Below are 25,211 nucleotides of genomic sequence, written 5' to 3'. Positions count from 1 at the left end.
TTTGCATGGTCCTCTTTGCCTATGGCATTTGATAGATTTGGTCTGCGATTATCTTCTCTATTTTATCTCTATGCTCTCTTTTCAGGGTCTCAGCCCTGTTTGGGGGCATGAATGACTAGCTATAATAAAAAGTCGAGCAAAGTGACACATACCCATAATCCCAGTATTCAGGAGGCTGAGGCAGAAGGATGGAAAAGCTCAAAGACAACCTGGACTATGTAACAAGTTCAAGGATAGCCTTGAACTATCTCAAATAAAAATAAATGTATGAACAAATATACTAATGAGATACAGATATTTACTTAACGTTCCATCCCTCTGTGCTTCAGTCTTCTATACCCAACTGCCTCTTTGATGTCTCTGCTTACAAATTTCAAGAAATTGCAAACGTAAAAAAAAACCCTAAAATCAAGCTTTTGATTCCTCTCTTCTATTCCTGCCTAATCTTTCCAGTCTGAGCACACAAGATCTCATTAACCCGGTGGTTCCATCCAGGATGGACATAGCTTTATTGTCCTTTATTGTTCACTCTTTACAATGCATTGCCAAGACTTATTTCTGATGCCTCCTAAGTACATCCGACCCTGTTTTCTCCCCATGTCCCTTCTTTTCAGGACATCATAATCTCTTCTGTAAACCAAAGCAATAGCTCCCCCACTCCGCTTTCCTGCTTCCTCTTGGTCCCTCTCTAATCCCCCACATTGTAGACAAATTATCCTTATTCTTTAAAGCCCTCCAGTTTTAAAAATGGAAGTAAAATTCTTTAAAATAGAAATCAGATGAGATCACTCTCCCACTTAAAATTATTCAATAACTGTCTATTGCCTTGACTGGGGAAAGGAGACTCTTTTGATATGGTCTATAAGAACTGTGAATAACCTGTGATGTGGTGCCTTTATTCTCCATCCATGGGGGTGTTTTGCCTCAAGATTTTGAAAATCTTAGGTAGATTGTGAAGGTGTAAGATTTGCACTAAGCCGTGGGAAAATAAGATGCTTTCAGGGTAAAGCTTCTCCAAGATTCTTGTTGGAAGATGCATCATAAAGTATAACAGTGACTTTAGAAGAGAAACCAGAGCCATCTCAAGCGATCCCCCTTTCATTCTTCAAAAATTCCATTTGAAAATATTTTTACGTGTATGCATGTTTTGCCTGCATGTATTTCTGTGTATCGTGTGTGTGCGTGGTGCTGGAGGAAACCAAAAGAGGTTCCCTTGGAACTAGAGTTAGAGATGGTTATGAGTGAGCTGCTTGCTGGGAACGGAACACTGGTCCTCTCAGCTGCTTCTCTTAACCATCCATCTCTTTCTCCAGCCCCTCCCTTCATTCTTATCATGAACTCCACCATTCTTCTAGTGTGTGATTAAACGTTGTCTCTTCAGAGGAGTAGTCTATAGCCATTCAGGCCAAGCAGTTACCCCTTTACCCAGTAGAATCTACGTCTGCAAGGTTTACAAAGGCAAGATGTATAGACATAGATATGTTTACAAATATAACCTGTGCCTAGTATAATCCCTGGCCCATTCGTGCATATAAATACTTGTTAAGTGAATGGATGGTTATCATAAAAAGAAGAAGTGGTACCAGCTCTGGTAGACTGAACCAGTTCATATTGATAATGCTTTTGAAGTCTACATAGGAAATGAGGCCATGCATACAAAGTGGCAATCTTGATGCTCAGCACAATGTAAGCTCCATAATTGATATCTAATATGAATGTGAGCATATATATATGTGTGTATACACACACACACACACACACACACACACACACACACACACACACACACATTTTTTCTTCACGATGCTTGGGACTAGGAGAGCCAGATAAAGTGTGAATTAGCAGCAAGCAGGAGAGAGGTGAACAGGAAGTTTCTTTCTCCCCTAAATTCCTTTTCTTATAGCGCAATTCCCTTGACAGTGTTAATACTACAGCACTCCAAGGATAGGGCAAGAGACACCCCAGCTCTGAGGCTAAAACTAATTTCTTCCTATAAAATAATCCAATCTTCAGCTTAGCTCAGCCAGAATCCACTGATCAATTTTCAGACACAAACTCTGACTCTGAAAGACCTAGAGAAAAAGGGGTGTTGGAGTCTCCATTTTTTTTTTTTTTTTTAAAAACCCAAGGCCTTTCACATGTCTCTGCTACTGAGACACACCATCTGTCTCAGTCTTATCTATCTCTCTCTCCATCCATCCATCCATCATCTATTTTAGTTGAAGACAAGATCTTGTTAAACTGAGCCTCAAACTATTGCAGCCTAGGCTGTCCTTGAATCTACATTCCTGCCTGAGTTTCCATCATAGCTGGGATTACAGGCCTACCTATGTCACTGTGCCTTTAAAGATGAAAAATTAAAAAAAAATGCAAGTAGGGATTAAACCTAGGACCTTGCACATGCCACATAAACAATCTACCACTGGGCTATAGCCTCAGCCCTGAGAAATGTTTTAAAACTGTTTAAAAGTCTCAGATTCGGTGTCCAGAACTAGGTTTCAGTACCACTAGAGTTTAGGTGCCCCTACAAAAGCCCAGAAGAGAACATTTTCTGACCTCATTTCTACATGAGGGTTCCCTTGCAGTCACCCAGAGATCCAGAGCTCAGAGATAGCTTCATTCTATGGAGGTAAAGGGCATTAGTGGCCATGTGAAGGGAAGGCCCAAGGAAGGCTTGCAGCCAGCCCACCTGCCAGGAGCTAATTGACCTCTTTTATATTTCAGTAAGCTTCCTCAGCCTTTGCTGGCTGCTTGGTTTTTAACTGACTCAGCCTAAACTCTGAAGAGGCAGCCAGAGAGCTATTCAGATACATTGTCCACATGTTCAGCTTCTGTGGAGCAGGAAGAGGTGTGGGTTCTCTAGTACCCCCCAGACACTGTGCTGCACAACCTATTCTGGTCTCCTCTTGTAAGGCAAACACCTCCGAGGGCTTCAGCAGCATCTGCATTGTGACTCACTGAAGTGAAAGCTCAGCTTAAGGATCTGATGAGACAGCCATTACTGACCTCCTACTCGGATTTCTTTTTGACCAAGGGAACTGAAGGTCCCTAGCTCTGCCTGCTAAATGTTGTACCTTTCAGGCAGTTCCGAGGATATAATTCCTTTTGAACATGATAAGAGGAGATTCAACAAACTCCATCTGCAAACCAGTTCAAGCAAATGGTCCACCAAGGAAATCTATCTTCTTTTAGAGATACCTCTTCTCCTCCTTAGAGTTCCCACGAGGCCTCTCCCATTACTCCCTGGGACTAAGACACAGACAATCAAGATCCAAAGAGCTGGAGTTCAAAGCCTGAGACACCTAGTGAGACCCTGCCTACAGTTAGTTTTTAAGTAGTAAAGGGACTGGGAATACAGATGTGTAATATCCTCTTGCTTAAAATGCAGAAGGCAAGGCCCTGAGTTCAATCCCCAGTACAACCCCCAAAATCCAAATAGATGGCCTTCTAAGATCCTAGAAAGAGGGTATAAGAAATATCAATCTACAGGAGTTTGAATCCGTAGGAAGAGCCATTCCATATATTAAGAGGACAGCTCAAGATTTAGATGTTTTAGTAAAGTAGGATCACAATTATGAAAAAAAAAGTTTGGGTTTCTTCCTTCCTTTTTTCCTTCCTTCCATTCTTTCTTTCTTTTTGGTCCTGGCCAGTTTCTTTACAACTTAAAAATCAGAACGGCATGCATTTTTCAAAAGTACAAATCTTCCCTTTTTATTTTAAAAAACTGCTTTCCGGAAGTAGCTAGCTGGCAACTTCATGTAATCCTATAATCCACGGTCACTGTCCAGGGGTCTCTTAGCAAAATTCCTCTCTCTCCTCTTTCATGCTAAGTCTGGCTGCATGGGCCCATAGCATTCTTCAGGGACTAAGAATGACTGGGGACTCAAAAGCCAGGGGAGGTTCTTTAGATGTTTCAGTCCATGCCAAACCTGTAAATGTTTCCCCAAAGCCCCATCTGAGCTGCAAGAAATAAAAGGGGGACAAGGAGCGCTATAAGAAACAGGTACTGCTAACACGTGCGCCTGTTTTGTAGATGAGGGGCCTAAGGACCAATTTTGGACACAAGATTACTAACCCGTTTGGCCGACACTAGGATCTAAGCAGATTGCAGAGGCACATTCTGAACTGTGCACCAAGGTCATTCGATAACATAAAATATAATACATGCACAGGAGTTGTTATGACTATCTGTCTTGTTGCCATCTTGGAGAGGCAGAGAGGCAGGCAGGAGCCTCCGAGCTAGAATCTGCTGAAAGAAACGGAGGTGGGGGAGGGGTGCGAGTGTAAGGATGAGGAGTCAGGAAAATCACAGCTCAGCCTCCAGGTTGCAGGCCCTCCCCCTTCTCCCCATTCATCCCTTTGTTACCATCTCTGGGATTCGGTGCCGAGGTTAATAAAGAGCTTCCAGAAAACCCATCATTGTGATTAAAGCCGAGGACTATCTTGCCAGACAGCACTTTGGAGCCTGCCTACCGCCCACTCTGATCTGTCAGTGCACCCTGCAAAGGCTATTAAATGATTACAGGCGCTTCCGGCCCAGCCAGCCAGCTCCCCTGGACCGTTCCTGCTTCGGGGTGGGCTGCTGCTGCCGCCCCCGAAACCCACTGCTAAGGGGAGACTCTAGTCACCAAAGGCTCTGTCTGGGGTTTGCATGTGAAAACCCAGAGGCTTGGTGCTCAGTGACACTCCGCCTCTCTCTCTCCCTAGCAGCTTCTGCCACCCGCGCCACAGTCAGTGTGCTTCCTTTCAAGCGATTTCGATTTCCTTTGTGTCTTCTAGTTTTGAGCAACGGGCTCTAGCCCCAGTTCTGTTTTCAGAACCTAGCAAGAGTTTAGAATTGCATGCATGCTCGTTCTGACTAAAGGGGAAAAGAAAAAAATCGACAATCAAACTGCTGGAAAAAATAAAAAATAAAAGAACGGGATGTAGGTAGAACACACCCTCTCCTGTCTACCTTGCTTCCCACTTTTACTTGGGTTTGTGGACTGACTGGAGAAGCATCACAGAACTCGGGGAGAAACCAGATCTGAAATCTGAACCCTGTCCTGGATCTGAAAGACAAAAGAAAGGCTACAACCACCTGGGGACTAACCAACCGTGTTCTTTATTTCCCTGCTGCTTCTTGGTTCTTACACGGTGGCCACAAAAAGAATTCCCATAAAAACAAATGCCAGCACATATTTCCCCGAGCTCTACAAGAATTGAAACTTTGTTACCAGGCTACCTAGCTACATGGTATAAACTACAATGATCCAGATATCTTTTATTATCTTGGTCCTCTGTTTTCATTTGTAAAATGGGTAATAATAGTAGTTGTTATGAGATTAAATGTAATTCTTAAAGAGCGCCTGCTTGGCACAAAGTAAAAAACTCATTAACTCTTACTTGCTAGTAAGATAAACAGAAGATTCACTCCTTTATTAAAGGACTATTGAATTCTTACCATGAGTCAGTTTATCTATGCATTTTGTATATATGTGTTTATTCGACTAATTTTAAGTTATTATAATTAATTAAATGTATTTAAATATGGATTTTAAAATGTTTTATTTTTCAGATAAACATCTGAAGGCTTAAATTACAGCAAGTTGATTTGCTCTGAATCACTCAGGAATTTGGTAGTGAAGCTGAAAAACCATTGTCTCAATGGATGGCCCTTGGCTCAGTAGGACAATGGTTTCTCCTTTGAACACAGGCACCTTGGGAGGCCTGGCAGTGTGCTGTGTTTGTGTCTGTGCGTGTGTGCCTGCGTGCATATGTGTATGTGTGAGTGTAGGGGTGGGGCTGCTCTAGATTCACAGATCTAGCTTTCTGATCTCTGATTGGAAATCAGACTGGGCAAGTAAAAGGCTGATCCCCAGGGGTCACCAGAAATGACACTCCTGGTGTTTCACTCTCTTTGGGTGGGATGAGCTGATCTGGAAAAGGATTCTATGACTGTTTGGTGCCTTGGGCCGCAGCTGGGCTAATTTTCAGTAATCTTGGAGCGGAAGAGAGAAATACAGTTGGCATATTTTTAAAGCCACAGCTCTCGCTTTTGTGCCCAAAATAACCCTGCCATTTCTAGGTTAAGAGTATAAAGGCATCACGTGCTCCAAATCCTAATTCAAACATTGGAATGGCTGGTCCCATACCTCGCCACCTTCCGAGCTTGAAAATTCAAATCAAACTTCTCTCAGTGTCTTCCACAACCCAGCCATGGCTCAAGCTTCCTGTTTTCTCTGTCTTATTTCCTGGCTGCTTAGGTTCGCTAGGGTCTAGAAAAAGGAATTTCCCTTTATAGCATTTCTTCTCAGAAAAAAAACAAAAAACAAAAAACAAAAAACAAACAAACAAAAAAAAACTAGTCCACACTCTTCCATGGCAGCTGACTTTTACACCCTAGGGGACAATGCAAAGAATTCAGATTCTTCAGGAATGGGTCTCAGATTTGAATAAGGAGTTCATCCTTACTACTCACCTGCTGTAAAACCTTGAGCTTTCACTTGACCCTCAGCACCTACCTTTTCTCATATGCAAAACAAAGATAGCAATGCACACCTAATGGGATTGTGAGCATTAAAAGAGACAAGGCTCATAAATTACAGAGAATAATGCCTGGCATAAAGAGACACTGCAATAAAGAATAATTATCATTAGTGTGTAGTATTCCTTTAGGACCGTACTGCTGTTAACTTATTTCTGTGGGCAGTACTTCCAAGAAATCTCTTTTCCAGGGACCCTCATTCCAGAGGATCCGACCTTCCCAGGTGCCACTGAGGATCACCTTCCCAGTTTAGAAGTGGCTGAGAGGGATTCTTCAGGGCCTGTGGAAGCCGTTGCCTAGTTTGACTTGGTAGAAAGCACTCTAGATTAGGTATCAATAGCCCTGAGATGCTGGGCAGTAGTGACACACGCCTTTAATTCGATACTTGGGAGGCAGAGGAAGTCAGATCTCTGTTAGTTCCAGGACAGCCTGGTCTACAGAACAAGTTCTAGGACAGCCAAAGCTTTGGGTTCAAACATCAGCTCCACTATTCTTTCTTCTCATTTCTTCTATACCATTTTTTTTTGGTTCTTTTTTTCGGAGCTGGGGACCATCTTCTATACCATTTTTGTAACATTGCTTTGATCGTTTCCATCTGTAAAACAGATAAAATACCTTCTTCTCAGAAGCTTTATTACCTATGCCACTAAATGCATTTATTTACAACAAGGTGGCCCTTACAGCAGGCCATAAGGCTATGAATATGAATTAGGAAGGTGAATACAGACAGGTGACCTGTTCTTGAAGAGTTACAATAGAGTGAGAGTGAGTTTTATGGTAGAGTAACTGGCATAAAGATAGCTTTCCTTCCTAGAGGAAGTGAAATAGTTTGGATCTTACAAGTAAATTCTCTCCTCTCTCTGCTCCAGGATTCTCAATGTATCTTAATGATAGCATTACTGTAAAATTGTTATTTTTATACCCTATGACCTCACAATTCTACTTCTAGAAACACGCCATACATGGATATTAGTGAAAATGTTTAAGACATATGTATAAGAATACATATATTGTATTGTTTACAGATGAAATATTAAAGAAGGAAACTGGGCAAAAATAACTTGAATTATAGGCTTACAACTTAGTACTATCTGCTTAATAAAAGAACAAAGTACATTGGGGGCTGGAGAGATGGTTCAATGATTAAGAGCACTGACAGCTTCTAGAGAACCCTGGTTCAATTCTCAGCACCCACATGGCAGTGCATGCATGCCACATAGCAGTTCACAACTGTCTGTGTAATTCCAGTTCTAGAAGATCTGACACCCTCACACAGACACACACGTGGGCAGAACATCCATAAAATAAAATGAAGAATAAGCAGGTCTATTTGTACTGACTTACGCATTTGTTAGACACACAAACACATAAAAATGTATTGGGAAAAAAGACACACATGAGTTGTACACTAGCATGCATAGAAAAATCCCATTTTGATTTACGAAAAAATGTATACATTACAGACCTAAATGTTTTAAACGTCAATAGAGTAAACTCTGATGTAAACTACAGACTGTGGGTGATAAGGATTCATCAGTCTAATTTCATCCTTAGTAGCCAATCTACCTCTCCGGAGTAGAGTACCCACCCACCCACAGTAAGGGACCATTGTGCATGTGAGAGGGGGCACCATATTTCCTGCTCTATTTTACTGTGAACCGCTCCAAAACATAAAGCTTGTTAGCTGAGGATGGTGCTACACACCTGTCTTCCCTGTACTTAGGAGGCAAAAGACAGCAGGGTTAAGGTTCAAAGTCCACCCTGAGCACACAGTAAGTAGTTCTAGGGTAGTTAGCCTTGCTACATAAAGAGATCCTGTGTTAAGTAAGTAAATAAAATGTATTAATTAAAAACCATTTGGGGGTATGCACAAAATTGCTAACATTGGCTGCTTCGCTGAAGGGAAGAGTTGAGAGGAAGGCATTTTTATGCAAACAGTACCATATAGCTTAAAATACATCAGTACACCACCAATGTAATTATATTTTATCTTTAAAATTTTTTATGAGCATCCTGGGAGATGAGCACTACTCTACTGAAAGCACTTGTTTCTGGGATGGTAGAGAATGAGGCATTTCTCATTGTTTTAGTTCAGCAGAAAATTTGATTTTCAAAATTTTCGTTTCTTTCACAGCAAGGACCTATTTCGTACCTCGGAGTGCCTTGTGAAAATGGGGGAGGGATCCTTAAAAAATTAAGAGCCTCAAGAAAGATTTTAGTGTAAATATGAGAGACAGTACAGCCAGAGTCACCAGGAAGAGTGCAGACGTGAGAGGAGAGAGAGGGGAAGAGCAAGAGAGGAAGAAAAGAGAACCACGAGAATAAAGAGGCCAAGGGCGGGCCAAAAAAACTCAAGGCCTAAAGGAATCAGAAGCTGGGGGAGGGGAGGCAAAATCCTTGGGTTGGAGAGGTTTAGGATTGGGCGGCGGGATGAGAAACGCTGGGTGGAGCCACAGGTAGTGGGGAGTGAGCCTAGAAGCCCGGCACACGCTTTGGTATGCTAATAGAAAACGCGGTTAGCTATTTCTCCCAGGTTCCTTTGGGACCTAGCAGTGATGTCTTTCTAAGTGTGGGGACCTGTTAAACCAGCCTACCCTGGCTGGACCTAGAGCCCACGGCTGGCTAGTATCCTCCTCCAACCCAGTGACAGTCTCTTCCGTAAGTGCTGCCGCTGCCTGCCCAATCCCAAAGTGTGTGTGGCACAATCATCTCCCTGCCCCGTGCCCCCGCCCCGCCCCCGCCATCCCCCTCCCCCACGTCCCCACCGTAAGTAAAGCATCCTGTGCCTTTGGTTGGTCTTTGAAACTTTTCTTCTCTACCCTCCCCCTCACATCGCAATCTGTGCTTCTCAGAATCTGGCAGCTATCCCAGGCTCTGCCTTGCTGTGTCACTTCTCAGCCTCAAGCAACCATTTCTAGACAAGGAGTGATACCTCTGCATCGAGGACATAAAATGGAGACTCCGTCAGAACGCCACGGAAGCAAGATGACAGGAGCATGGAAGACCTGCACCACTGTCACCACCTTGACCTACACACTTCAATCGCAGCCATTTAATCTGGTAAAAACATTTCAACTCCTATTTACCACGTACCAGGCACTGTGATATTTTAAAAATAATTTTTTTTTTTCGGAGCTGGGGACCGAACCCAGGGCCTTGCGCTTGCTAGGAAAGCGCTCTACCACTGAGCTAAATCCCCAACCCCTAAAAATAAATTTTTAAATTTTATTTTTTTGGTTTTTTGTTTTGTTTTGTTTTGTTGGTGCTTGGCGCAAAACCCTCCAGAGCAACCCTCATGCATGGTCCAGTCTCCCTTGTTTTACATATTACTGCACAATTTGGTAATGCAAAAGAGACTTTGGCATTGGGAGGTTTGCTAAGTGGCAGTAATAGAAAGTCGACTTTAAACATGCCTACCTCCGTGATACACACTTTCTCAGATATGATCACACCAGGTCCCCCTCAATTGACTAAGAACACTTTCAATCCAGACCTACAGATTACTATGGGGGGATTGGGATGGGGGTACTGTCCATTTGCCTCCCCTTTACTTCCCTGTCTGTAGACATCTAAGTTACCAAACTGGGTTAGAGAGAGGAAAAAGGCTTTTCTTGTTAGCTTATTAACTCATTTTGACACATCACAGGCTGGTTCCTGACGATTTGGTAGAACTGAGAGAGCTTAAAAGCATTTTCTAAAAGCAAACCCAGGGGCTCCACAGCCAAAGAATTAAACTATCAGTTTTGATTTTTCGTCTCTTGTTTGTTTGTTTTTTAATCAGTATTTAAGGCCCTATAAAATTTGGCTTAGTTTGATTTCCCTTTTACTTTCCTACCCTATCCACCAAGGGCATGTCCTGTAGTCACCAAGTTTATTTACTTCTCTTTATTTTTTTTCTCGTATTGTTTCCCTTGCCTGAAATGTTCTTCTTCCCTCATACTTCCCACTCTGCTATATGATCATATTAAATGCCAAATAACGCCAGACACGGTCTCTACATTCGCAATTCCATCTTCTTGGCTTCCATACATCCATCACTCATGGCTTTAGAGAAAGGGCTTGTGCCTTGCAAAAATAATTTGGGGGATCCTCTCAGAAAAGACGGACCAGCTCAGCTGACTTACATAAAGTTTGTGCTGAGTACAACAGAATCAGACATTCTGAACTTACCCCACCCCCACCCCAGTCGGCCCTGTCTGGGCATGACAGGGCTGTTTTTATCACATGACACTGTCCTCTTTCTATCATAGTTCTGTCCTCCACTACTGTCAGCAAACAATATATTATTATTATTACTATTATTAAATGTTACATGTGTAATTATTAAACATAACACATTTAATATTTTAATCATATCAGCTGGATTAAAACCTGATCCGATATGAACGCTTAATAAATAGTTGGTGACTCTATAGAATGTTCCTACCAAACCCAATATTGAAACCAAACAAAGGAAAGCCCCTCTGGCAAGAATCCCATGTCTTCATCTGTGCCGGGACAGTAGAGGATAGAAAGAGAAAACAGGAATAAATGAAAATTTTAAGAAGAAAACCTGATGCCAGTGGCCAGCGATGGAATTGTAGCAACCTGCCTGGGCCTGGGTTGGTGTAAATAACTTCCTAGTGCGTTTCGAACAGCCACTTAGAGGCTATTATCCTGGAGGCAAGGTTTGTGACCCTGAGTGAGAAAGATCACAGAAGCTAATGTACACCTCTAAATCCCTGGATTCGAAGATAACACACCAAAAGAGCCATCCTCCCAAAAGAAATTTCCCAGAGGCAATTATGTGGAATCAACTTATTCTTGGTCTAACACAAGGAAATTGAAGTGACAAGGACTGAATGGTCCCACGACAGCAGACCTCAGGACAGCACTGGACTGATATCTTGGTGCCAACACAACACACAGGGATGCTGCTCCTGAGGAGGCCCTGTAAGAGCCCAAGGCCTTATCACTGTCAGCAGTGGGAGCACTCAACTGCTCTCAGAGAGAGCTTTGCAAGTGCCTTGCCTGTTACATCTTAAGAAGAAACTGGTGTCAACTTAGGTTCTTGTGCAAGGTACAGCTAAGAAACAAACCAACCCTGGGTTACATATGAACCCAGAGAATTAGACCCCAGTTACCCCACTCCTGTCTCTAATGTAGGAAAGCACTTTGAGGAAAACCTGGAAAGTTAAGGAATAGTGTGTAAAGCGCTTTCCATCCTCAAGTTCCCGGTGTGCACGCACACACACACACACACACACACACACACACACACACACACACGGATCAGGTTCTCAAACCGTCTCTGCTATTCTTCAAGTAAGTCCTGATTGTACACCTCCTTCCATCCTCCTAGGCACACATGCTAAAGGCAGATAAGCCAAGCCACATGCGTCGTTCCCTGGCATCACTTCATGGACAGTGACTTTTTGCAGCAGCTACTATGCCCCATAATTACTCTTCTAGAAGAGCCTTTGGGTGATTTGGGGCCTGGCTTTGCCTGCCTCTCCCAACCCTTAGAACAAGGTTCTTAAGCCAGGTGCACATCAGTCAGTCTCAGGCTTCAACATGGTCATGTGGTGGGAACTACTCCCTTTTGTCCAGAGAGAGAGGAGAATGCTCACCAGGCGGGCTCTTCTATCCCTTGAGTGATGTGCTCCAGAAAGAACAAGGAAGAGACCTCTAACTCTATTCCTTTGTTTACTGTTCTGAGGAAATAACTGTTTATTCTACTGGGGGAAGGAGGTATGGGAAGTCCGACTTTAAATGGATTGTACCATGTATCGGCAGTCACTGTATTCACAATATACCTTACCTAGATTCTTGTTCTCTATTCTCCCCAACTTGTACTGAGCAATCAATCAACTACGACACCTCTCCTCTCCCACCTAGGGAACTGGATACTTTTTTATTTTCATCCCTTTCATTTTGGAAATTGGAGGCCCTGGTGGTATTCTACAGGCTACACCAATAACAATACCAACCTTGATCATTCAGTTCCTTGCAGTTAGTTTTTACATTTTATATATTTATGTATGTAATACTGTGCTGTATGAAGTGGGGTTGGCGCATGCTCCAGGTGAGCGTGTGGAAGTCAAAGAACGACTCTGTGGAGTTGCTTCTCTCCCTCCGCTTCCATGTGGGTTCCAGGAATCAAACCCATGTTTCCAGGCTTCACCTGCCGAGCCATCACACCAGCCTTGCATCTGCTCTTAATTCGCTAAGGTTTTGAGAGAAAGGATGATCAAATAGTCTCGATAGAGGTAGGGCAATTCGTAGCTTTCAAAAGGAATTTGAAGGCATGTTCCTAATATGTATCTTAATTTATCTTCACCTTTACTAAACTACCTACATGCACACACACATACACACACATACACACACACACACACACACACACACACACACACACACACAGCCACCTCCGCTTGAACACCAAAGACCCTGTCGTAGGTAAAATGATGTGCCCTTTAATATGTTATATTGCACCATAAAAGTGATCTTAATCCTATATGATTAAAGATCTTGAGAGAGATTATACTGGATTAGCTAAGCGAGCTCAGTGCATTTCAAACGTCCTTAGAAATGAGAGAGAGATTGATTTGCAGATCCTACACTGCTGGCTTTGAAGCTGAAATGAGAGTCCAAATGCTTGGACATGCAGGCAGCCTCTTACAGCTGGAAGTGTAAAAAGATGGGTTCTTTCATTCTTTCAATGACTTTTGAGACAGGCTCATGCTAGACCACCCACCCTGGTCTGGAACTCCACATCTTCCTGCCTAAGCCTCCCACTTGTTAAAATTACAGTGTTGGAATTACATCTTTGTGCTTCCATGCCCAGCTTTTGGGAGTCCTTCTAGAGAGCCTCTAAAAAAACCTACAGTCCTTCCAACTCCATTATTTTATCACATGAAGCCTACTTGGGGCTTCTGATTTTCAAAACTATCTGACAAGTTATATTGTTTTAAAATACCTATTTTGTGTTAATTTGTTGTGATCTTTGGATACAGAGGTATAATTTGTACCCTAAGCCAGAATGATGCTGTTATAAATAACTAAATTGGAATTAGGCATTGGGTAGAGTCTGGAAGAATTTTGCGAGACAGGATAGAAAGGGCTTCAACTACTTTAGAGAGACTGGTAATAGAAATGGGTACTAAAGACACTGCACAGAAGACCCATAAAGATATAGGAAACATGAAAAAGTAATCATACATTTCTTAGAGAATACCTAAATTCTTGTGAATATACTATTCATGCAAATATATACATTGAAAGTGCCTGGCGTGGGGCTGAGATGGAAACACAAAACTCGTTATTGGCAATTGAAGAAAAGTAGGCCCTTGCTTTAGTGTCTGGAAACACACCATGATTTAGCCCCACTTGGGACTTTGAGGTGCTTTAAGATAATAATCTGTGATATCTGAAGCCACAAAATTTATGTGAACTTGCGACAGCAGTAACATGAAACCAGAACAGGCCACTGTAGTTGGCCTAGAGCTCAGACATGGAACCCTTCACCTGCCACATGGGGCAACATGACAGGAGCATAGTAAACAAATAGGGCAGCAGGAAGATGTGGGCTGAAATGCCTTTTTGGCATTAAAGAAACCAATAAAATTTTCTTAAGCACTCATCGGAGTGTGTAAGCCTTTTACTTGACACCAAAAATACAAAAGTCAGCAAAACACTTTGATCAGCTGCATGATGTAAGGAAATCACTTACTTCTCATAAGCTTCCACTTCCTCCTCTGAAACATGGAAATGATAATGAACTTCTCTCTTAAAGTTGTGTACGGCCTGAGGAGATATCTCACTCAGTTGGTAAAGCGCTTGTCTTACAAGCAGAGAGACGATGCACAGAGACTTTAGTTTGATCCTACATCCATGCTTTAAAAAAGAAAGCAAATATGGTGTTGCCCTGAAGAGGCAGGGTCAGATTGAACCTAAGAGCTGCTGGGTACTGAGATACCTTGTCTCTAAATAAAGCTGGAGGAGCACCTAACAAATGACACCTATGGCTGTCCTCTGAGCACCCCCTAAACACACACACAAACACACACACACACACACACACACACACACACACACACACACACACACACACATACACACACACACAGAGTTACTTATTTATGTAATAGTAGGCCTTGCTGTTAAACCTTCCTCTTGTTCTAAAAGACTGTTTCTATAGTACCAAAGACAATGGTTTAAGAGTTAAAGACTTTAGATTTATTTATTTTATTTATATGTGAGTACACTGTAGGTGTCTTCAGACACTTCAGAAGAGAACATACCATTGCCGATGGTTGTGAGCCATCATGTGGTTGCTGGGAATTGAACTCAGGACCTCTGGAAGAGCAGTCAGTGCTCTTAACTGCTAAACCATCTCTCCAGCCCAAGTTAAAGACTTTAAAAGCTGATCAACAAAGACCTTCCTATGTGTACATTCACTGGGAAAATCTCACTAGGGTTGTTTTTTGTGATTTAGTGTTGAATTTTGTTTGTTTCATTTTGTTTTCCTAGTAAGGGAGCTGGGATTCCAGCTCAGATGGCAGAGTGCATTCCTAGGAAGCACCATGGGATGCGTCCCATTTCCAGTCTTAGGAGAAGGCAGAAGCAGGGGACAGCCTTTCTAGTACATTTTGGAAAAAAAAAAAAAGGAAATTCTGCATCTTATGGCTCATCATCAAACTCACAAACTTGTATTTTCCTCAGAATTGTTTACATATCTTGTGATCTCCTCCCCCCAATATCTAACTTCTCTTCATGCAGGTTGGTGAACATCTATTCCAAATTTCTCACATGTTCAGTGTCTTCAGGACATTCATCTGGCTCCAGAAAATTATGGGAACAGAAATGAAACTCATGTTCTTAAGCAACACAGTGTCTATACTGTACAGTTAAAACAAAATGGGAAAACAGAAGACCTAGAGAATATCACTTCATTGCTTAGTTTTGGCCCAGCATGTCATGTGAGTAACAGCTCTGGACAGAATTGACTGTTGTTGGATGTAAACTCAATATGTTCAAATTTCTTGAATCATCAACACTGACTTTGCTTGTTTTGTCTACAAAGCAACCCTCACTCACTTTTCATTTTTAAGTCATTTTTTTTTAACATGTGATGGTGACACCTGTGATCCAGAGGCTGAGAGGTATGACTCTAGTAATAACAAACTTCTCATTGTTTCTTTTCTCTTGTGGACCCAAGTCTGACCACCAAAAACTACCTCTTCATACCTCAAATTTCAGTGCTTATGACTATTAGGCATATCTCCTACAAAGCTCTCAATTTAAACAGGAACCCAAACATCCCTTTGCCTGGATTTCCTTTGGTAGTATCACCTCTATTACTAGCACTTCCCATCCTTTACCTAGACCTCTCCTTAGAAGGTAGACAAGATGGTTGCTGAGGAAGTGCTTGGCTTCAGGAGGCAAATTAGGGTAAAAGAGAAGCTATCTCTGCTTCTTACCCCTTTGCTGATTAAGAGTAACAAGGCTTCCAATGCCAAGGCAGACACAATGCACACAGTCACTTCCAGCAACTGGAACCCTTATGAGCCTTCCCTAGAGACCCCTGGTCTACAGCCAACATTTGACCTGAATATGTTTCTCCAGATTAGGCAGTGACCTTCTCAACTGCAAAGCTGACTGCTTCTATGAAGATGATTTTTTTCAAGTTCCTTTGGCTATCTCCAAAAATTCTTGCTATAAAAGTCCCTTGCTATCACTGTGGCAGGATTTAGTTTGTAGCTTGCCAGTGTGAGTGAGACCAAGGGCAAGACTCTCTGGAGCTGTAACGCTTAAAGTAATTTTGAATTGTCATGATAATTCTACTGTAAACCAGGTCAGAAGTAAACTTTTCTTGTTCTAGTGCCTTCCAAATAGGAGTTCCCAGACTCCTAATCTAAACAATCCTAGTGATCTTCCTCACAAAAGGAAAAGCAGACTCCACCCTTCATTTCCCCTTCCAGACAAAGCCTTCAAAGGACAAGCAGCCTGCTATCTTTAGTGTCTGTGCTGCTGAGACAAGTGGAAAGATTTGTGAATTCTCCCTTTCTTAGGCTTTTTACAACATTGGGAACTCCCTAGCAAAAACCTGACTCGCTGTTGATAAAAGGCTTTAATAGTCAACAACAGAAAAAGTGCATAGCAAGACCTAGAGGAATATTCAGAAATCCTATTTCATGAGCTTTGTTGCTGCTGTTGGTTAGCTGGTTGGTTGGTTTTGTTACTTTGTTTTGTTGAGATTGGGTCTTGCTATCTAACCTGGTCTGAAACTTAGTATATAGACCAGACTGGCCTTGACAATCCTCCTGCCTCAGCTGCTGAGTGCAGGGATTTCATGAGTGTATGCTACAGCTGGTTCCACATAACTAGTGAACAAAAGAAGACTAAAGCATATGATTTTTCAAAAATGTAGTCAAAGTTGTCAGGAGGAAGTTCTCCAGGGGCCATACTCTATTACTCCAATGTAGTCAACATATTAAGTGGATCTATGACAACCACAGAAACTATAATGAGGTCCTATTCTTTGCCCAGCATTAGCCCGTGTCTTTGAATCTATGGGGTTCAAAGGAAACTTTAGCCCTGGGCAACAGTTTTTGGTGTCCTCCTCTCCTCACTGTGTATGCCCTCAAAATGTATGTCAAGAAGCACGCATGCATACATATGAGATTGGGTAATTTCCCATGAGACTTAGAGTCTTCTTTTGAGGACAACTGAGAAGGAAGAAATTCTTTTAATACGCATCGTGGTTTCCAAACTACTTATTATACAAAAAAAAATTTTAGGACATCAAGACATTCTCAACTCCATCCTTTTACCTACACAGTCAATAAAATGGAAGGTGCTGAGTGTCCCTCCAAGTAGGAGATGAAGAAAGGACACAGACAGAGACAGCAAGCTTCCTGGCTTCTCCTGGGACAATTCTTCTTGCCACATCACCTTGATACCTCCCTCCAAACCATGCCAGAATAAGCAAATCTTTGTGTAGCATGGCTTACATCTTTGTCAGGGTTTCTATTCCTGCACAAAACATCACGACCAAGAAGCAAGTTGGGAAGGAAAGGGTTTAATTCAGCTTACAGTGTTCATCACCAAAGGAAGTCAGGACTGGAACTCAAGCAGGTCAGGAAGCTGGAGCTGATGCGGAGGCCATGGAGGGATGTTTCGTACTGGCTTACATCTCCTGGCTTGCTCAGCTTGCTCTCCTACAGAATCCAAGACCACCAGCCTAGGGACAGCACCACCCACAATGGGCTGGGTCCTCCCCGCTTTGATCACTAGTTGAGAAAATGCCTTACAGCTGGGTCTTATGGAGGCTTTTCCTCAACTGAGGTTCCTTTCTCTGTAATAACTTCAGCTTGTGTCAAGGTGACACACAAAACCAGCCAGTACAGGTTACATGGAGTACTCCAACAAGCATAATGAGCTCCCCCTGAAAATGAAATTGCATCTTCCAAGGGTTTGCTTCCCCCACCCTACTAAAGATCGGTCACTCACTACATAAAGCTCTTTTCCTGTCAAAAGGAAGGTGACAGTGGAGGACACAGAGAGGAGCTGCCCTACTCACAAGATCCCTGAACTCATTTTTTTTTCCTAATAAGGATATGACCACACCTACCAGGACTGGCATTGCCATGACAACAGCTGAAGTCCAGGGTGAGCGGGTTAGTGGAACAGCAGGCTTTCTAAAGTCTTCCCAAAGGGCCTGAGGCTGCACTCACTCATGAGACATAAAAGATGTTGACAGTGCTCCTAAATGGACTCCAAAAAACTTACTGGACGTGATTTCTTTGGGAGGAGTGATTAGGGATGGAGTCTATATTGGGTCTTTCCTTGGGGACTTGGCTTGGTTAGAAAGGCAAAAATCTATAAAATGAATAAGAGCTTGGATCCCCCTATAAAACTAGGACACATAACCATGTACATTTCCCACCGAGTAAAGAGATGCGACAAACCAGGACAAAGGCAATCTTACGAGGAAATACAGAGACAAGCACTTAAAATTTCAGTGACAGTCTCCCCACAGAGACTACTCAGAGAACCTCAGGTCTACATTTTGAAATTAAAGAAAGGATAGATTCATTTTTTTAAAAAAAAAGTCTAAGAATTCATAAAAATAGCTATTTTCTCACTAAATTTGTTTGAACTCTTTAACACGTGAGCGCTATGCCATTTAATTACTACAGTGACTTTGTAAGGAAGACACTACTCTTACACCCATTTCTCTGAAAAAGAAACGGAGCATAGAAAGGCCCTAGGTGCACACAGCAATTAATCAACACAGCAAACGTCACAGGAAGCTTGTTCTGGGTCTGCAGCTCCAGTGCTTGGCAATTATCTCTTGGGTCTTGGAAAGCCCCCTACTTCCCACAAGAATCATAAACATACAGCTTCCACATAGTTTCTGAGCCTCTAAACATACTAGGCAACATCAGAAATATTTACTCTAGCCCAAGCCATCTTTGCTGTTACTGATTTGTGATTTTGGCACTGGGGATTGAGCCCGGGCCTTCCCACATGATACATAAATGCTCTAACACTGAGTTACATTCTTTTTACTTTTTATTATGGGATAGCATCTCCTTATGCTTGCCCAGGTGGCCTTGAACTTGCAGACCCCTGCTAGCAGCTCCTAGGTAGAGATGACAGACCTGTGTCAACAAACTCACTTCTAAAAGGATTTCTAAATTTTAGGGTGTGTTGAGATCACCTAGAGAGCTTGTCTGAACATTTCTAACAAGTCCCTAGATGTTATTGGTATTCTATCCCAGGAACTGCACGTTGTGAACCACTGCCGAGTACCCTGAGTTCTCTAGCTAATAAGCCTCATTGTCTTAGAGCCTCTCCCACCCAATTAATCTTTTACTGTTTAGTTCCAGGTCCCCCGGGACCTTCCTTCGCAAGCTATGATGTTATCTTTGGCAGAGCTGTGTGCCTTGGAATTCCCTGGGATCTTGATAAATAGAGAGAACAGTTATTATCCCCTGTTATCCATGGGGGATGGACTCCAGGATCATCAAAGATATCCAAATCTGTTGATATTCAAATTACATATAAAATGGCATAGTGTTTGCATGTAATATCACAATCTTCCTGTATACCTTATATCATCTCTAGATGAGTGGTAATGCCCAATACAATGAAAATACTATGTAGTTTTTACCTTGTACTATTTAGGTAAGAGTGGCAAGAAAAAAAAATCCCTATGTGCATCTGATACAGATACATTTTTATCACATATTTTCTAATTGTGGTCGGTTGACTTCATGGATCCAGAACTTGAAGATTTGACTGGATTTCCCACTCTAAAATATTTTTACTGTTGCTTTCTTTTATTTACCATGGTTGTTTTGTTTATAATTTTATTTCAGAGAGAGTGTCCCATGTAGATTAGGGAGGCCTCAACTTGAGACCCTGCTACCCCGCCACATAGCATCTCTTGTGCTGATGTGTGCACTATCACATCCGGTTTGCACATGTCCAGTAGCTCTTGAGGGTCTACAAACTGTATAAAGAGGGGCCTTGAACAACTAATAGGCAAGAGCAGCCTGACCCACTGCAGACAGTCAAACCAGTTCCCTGGCAAGCAGGGCCCATCTTTTTTAGAGGCTCTCAGGATTCTCTCTAGGAATTAATCACAAGAGAACATTCATTAAGACTTTTTCAGGGCATTCGCCCAGACAAAGTTAAAAGTTGAACAGCAGTGCCTGGCCCTTTAATAACCCTGCCTCTAGAACACATTTCTCCATCCTTGCAGAGGCTGTAACTGTATTTTGTGCATTCACTGTTTAGCTAATTTTCTCTGTGCTCAGTCTCTTGGGATGCTGGAGGGGAAATAAGGAGACATGTGATCCAGGTCTGCTTATACAAAAGGCAAGACTGGAGAACAGGGGTCAGTAATCAGAATTATCCAATTTAATGCCTGACTTGTTTATCCTACAGAAAACATCACCTGTGATGCCTCCATTGATCCCTTCAGAATATAGCTTCTTTATCCCAGGTTCCTGCAGATTGTGAAGTTAAATGAAGAGCTTAGCAGCAAAGCAGAAGAATTAAAAGGAAAAGCAACCCCAAGAGGCACACACGTGAGTAATGAACAAAGTGGGCCCAGGTTCCTTTATGCCTCTGGTCACGGCCACCCTGGTATTGGCGTGAAAAGGACAGTCAGTGGCAAGATATGGGAGGGACTCAGACACAAGTGTAAGAGGCCGAAAGCAGAAGAAAGAAACCTTCCAGAAACAACTACACCTTCACCATGAAGCACACACAGTCCATGAAAAGCAGGCTTTGTCTGAGACTGAAAACCAAGTTCGGAGAAGCATTTTCCTTTTCTTCAGGGAGCAATGAATAAACCCTCCTTGCCCCATGCCCAGGAGGGTAGTAGCAGGTGACTCAACTCTATAGATGTTGAATGATCCAGGTAACCTCAAAGAACCTGTATCTGTACCTACAAATGGGAACTACTGGATTCTAACCATCAATTCATCAAAGCCATATAGTGGATTACAAGCCATGAAATTATTTCCCCCCAAACATGAGTAAGCATATAAGCATTGATGCGCCATGCCAACCACTGTGATGCATTTAGGCACTTTGTCATTGTGTACTCAGTAAGTCTGACATCGGAATTCAGCTCAGCTCTTACTGTAAATAATAATTATTAATCTTTACACCATTCCTCTTCAAATGACAAAGAACACACTGTGAGTTCTAACTCCTCAAAGTACAAAGGACATGGCAGAAGGCAAAGGAGAGCCCTTTTACTTTCATGTAATCGGTATGGATGCATTTCAAAGAGTATGGTTAGGTCACCACAGAATGACTGGAAAATGTGAGCTCTGACTACCTCATAAGGGCCATGAGTCATGTATCAGCAGCAGTAAGGATGGAAAACAATGGAGATTCTTCATCCATCCCCATCAAAACTATGGATCAGGAACAGTTGGGATAGATGATCTCCACCCCTTTCCAAAAACATATTGGCTGTGGATAGATGGTGGATGGATGATGGGAATATTTTTTTCTTGAGGATGTGGTAACTGTTAGATTTCCCAGTTTCCAGTGCATGGCCCCACACCCATGCATGTGTGGGCAGCAGTAACAGGACTTAAAGGGCCATCAAAACAAATGCCATGGAGGTAGGGAGGATATGGGGAGAGATGGAAGGGGTAAATAGGGATCAGAGAGGATCGGATTTCATTGTATACACAAATGAAACTCTCAAATATGAAAAAAAAATAAAAATAAACTTGGATGCAGCTGCTTGCTCTCCAATAGCAAATGTAAGTGTATGTGTGCATATATACATGCATGTGTATATATATACATATATATATACATGCATATATATTGAATGTGTGTATATACACATGTATATGTATGTATATGTATGTGTATGTATATGTTACCTATCTATACATATACACATATACAAATAAATTTATGCTTTAGGAACATTTATTCCTAACATCCTTTTTAATCTGAAGGACAAACCTGGTTCTAAAACATGAAATAATCCTATTTAATATGTGGCTGGAAATTTACACTGGCCAATATCATTAATGAGATAATACATTCAAAGCTAGGCCTTAACTTACCAAACTAATCTATAATGTCTCCATGACAGCAAGACTAACCCTAGACGTAGGGAGGGTGAGCAAGCATGACTTCAGGTGTAGCTTTGAGTCGCTCTGACCTGTCTAAGTGCCTCCTCATCCTACAACAGTTCATATTCTGAAAACACTCTCCTCTCTCCCTCATTCACTGAACTGGGGCTGCAGATTGGTTCAATAGAGTCTTTCATGTTCTTCCCCTTACCATCTGGCAATATTAGCTGTCTAATAAATTGCTTCAACTAGTGCATTTTTGACCAAACTTACTTCTAGTTGACATGTGAAACACTCCTAAGTCGCAGATGCTACTTGATTAGAATGAATGAAGGCCCTTGGAGTTGCCAGCAAGAAACAGGCCCTTAGCTGTGCTCGCTATTCAGCCTACCCATTTGAAAGGCATCTGGTTATTTTTAGAGAGAAGTTTTCACATATATGTTTTTATGTCATCTGTTCTGTATTGTGCATGCACTCATTTTAATTTGGGTGGATTTTTGCAAAGCAGCATGCTTTGCAGCCATGTCACATGGGCCTGGATTTGGAGCAAGATACAAGTGTGTTTGAACCCTGTCTCTGCTACTCGGAAGCTGTGTGAACGTGGATAAGTACTGAACCTCTCTGTTTCTTCAGCCTTTAAAACTAAAGCCAGTGTAAAAGTTCTCGGTTATCTATTTTCAATTCTTGAAGAACTCTTCAGCATAAAATCAAAGCAGTCATGTATATACAGAAATCATGTTTTTATGGAAGAAAAGAAAGACTCAAAAAGGAGCCATCAATATTTCTACTCAAAAACCAGGTCATTTGACAAGTTTCCAGAACTGAAACAGGAACGGCGAGGTCCTGACTCTTTACCTGGTGTTGCACTGGATACTGTTGGCCACTGTTGATCAGGCCCTCCTGGACCAGCCCGTAGAATGCCAGCCTCCTCCAGGTGCACAGAGCTGAATAAATATACAGACCCAGATAACAGTTAGACCATGAATACTTTTCCAACTGTCTTCCCACCCTCAGAAATTGTCCCCATTATGAAGGGAGGGCTGCAGCTAACACTCCTTGCTCATGCTTGAATTGCAACCATTACTGTTGAGCAGACACCTTGTAAAACTGCAAAACCATTGCTGACTGCCTGCCTGCTGTGCCACTGTGATAATAACATGTTCTGTCTTTGGTTTTCATTAAAGCCTTGTGGTGCCCACTAAATCTAACAAAAGACCCACAAGAAGGCAAATGCCATCCTGACGTCTCGGTGCTGACGAGGGAAGCTTGTTCTCTGAACTCCCAACCCTCTCTCAGGTTAAACATACTAATATCATTGATAGTAATATTAGTTTGGCTACTCAACTCATTCCTGAGAGTGTGGGAGTGGGATGTGAACACGCACAGCTGAGAATTGAATCCTAGGTCTCATACATGCTTACTAAGGTCTTTATCATTGTGATACATTCCCAAACCTTCCTAGTTTATTTCAAGGACAGCTTGTCACTAAGGTGCCCAAGCTGGCTTTGAAAGTTGCTGTTTTTTTCTCTCTCTGACTCCTAAGCAGTAGAGGTTATAGGCATGAGCAACAAAACTCAGCCCAACCATTTAGTTAGGTTTTTTTTTAATGAAAACTTTATTTGATATACTACAAGGAACAGTTGGATGGACAGACAGTGAGAAAAGTACTGCCTGCTTCAGCTCTGATTAATTCTTAGCCTTACTTCTGTTTTATTTTTCCTGTTTTGTTTTATGCATAGATGACCTACCCAACATATCCTAAGACAAATAAACCCAATCACAGCAATTCATAGATCCATCAATGACTAATTCAACATAAAACGCTGCTGGGACACGACCTGAGAGACTATTAGAGGCTAGCAGAGAGAAAACAAACCATCCAAGGTCAGGGGAATACTGTGTCAATTTATGTATGTCTACAGCTAGTACACATCAGAGCTCCAAATATATTTAGATAGATAGAGAAGAAAGAAGCAGAGTAGCACCAGTTGGGGTTGGGCTACTGATCCAACTCAGTAGCTAAGACAATTCTCTGAAGTTGGTGTACACATTAAAATTAGACTTAACACCCCTATCCTTCATTTCCAGCCCAGAATTTTCTTTCTTTCTATTTTCTTAATATTAATATCCTTTGGGCGTTCATAGATCTACCAGAAGAAAGTATAAGGACATAAAGATGTAACTTCCTTGCAACCAGATCAGCTCAAAGCAGATTTTAAAAGTAAAATGAGAATGGCATGATGCCCAAGGCTAGACATGCCAAGTGCACTGTGAGAAGGGGGCGTTCTGCAAGGTCACAGCTCTGAGACATGTTCAGTGCCCTACTCTGTCAACAAGACACAATACTTTAGTTTCAAGTTTCATTTCTCACACACTTAAAACCCTAACTGAAGCCCAAACCGGAGCAAATTGAGGCAAGAAAGTGATAATTCCTTTAGTATTTTATTTTAAACAGAGTTTCACAAAAGCTGCACCTCATAGCTTTGGTACCTCTCAAGCAAAACACTAGATCAATCACAATGGTAAAAGCTGATATGTAAAACGAGTTTAATTTACCTAATGCACAGTTCCACAACCATCCCAGATATACAATCCCTCTCTAATATATACAAACAATTCCTCTGATGCCTTATATAACAGCATCTGTATAAGGGATTCTAGACTAAAATCATGACCCTGGTTCTAGCATGACATCTCACCAAGTCAGTTACCAACCTTTAGCCCTTCCCTGATTACTTCTGATTCAGAAATAGCATTCATATAATGATCTCTGCTCATTTGTAAGCTTGAGAAGGCATTGATTTATTTTAATCTACTGCATGTTTAATGAGCTAAAATTACATTTTCATTAATTCTACACATACTATTCTTTAAGCATTTTCTTTAGACATTGACCTATGTTTGATGAAGATTCAATTAATAATTGCCCAGATATTCTGAAGAGCATAAAATCTGAAGTTCATTTCTTCTTCAAAGTTAAATCCTTTTGCTAATATAATCATTAGTTTCTTGAGTCTCCCTATCTGGTTTCCAAATAATGAATCTTTCATTTGGCCCCATGGCATGGACACATCAGCTCTGGG

General features: G+C 41.9%; 1 protein-coding gene across 1 annotated transcript in view; it reads right to left on the bottom strand.

Moving 5' to 3' along the window:
• Pcdhac2 (protocadherin alpha subfamily C, 2) overlaps positions 1-25,211 on the bottom strand; it is a 43,792-nt gene that overhangs the window by 4,470 nt on the left and 14,111 nt on the right. The window contains exon 3 of the mRNA XM_032886169.1: positions 22,984-23,072. Coding sequence (XP_032742060.1) covers positions 22,984-23,072 — 89 coding nt within the window. The remainder of the gene's footprint in view (positions 1-22,983; positions 23,073-25,211) is intronic.

The sequence above is a fragment of the Rattus rattus genome, chromosome 15, assembly GCF_011064425.1.
Source record: "Rattus rattus isolate New Zealand chromosome 15, Rrattus_CSIRO_v1, whole genome shotgun sequence".
Classification (NCBI taxonomy): domain Eukaryota; kingdom Metazoa; phylum Chordata; class Mammalia; order Rodentia; family Muridae; genus Rattus; species Rattus rattus.
Note: the sequence above shows the minus strand (reverse complement) of the source record. Positions and strands in the feature narration are given on the sequence as shown.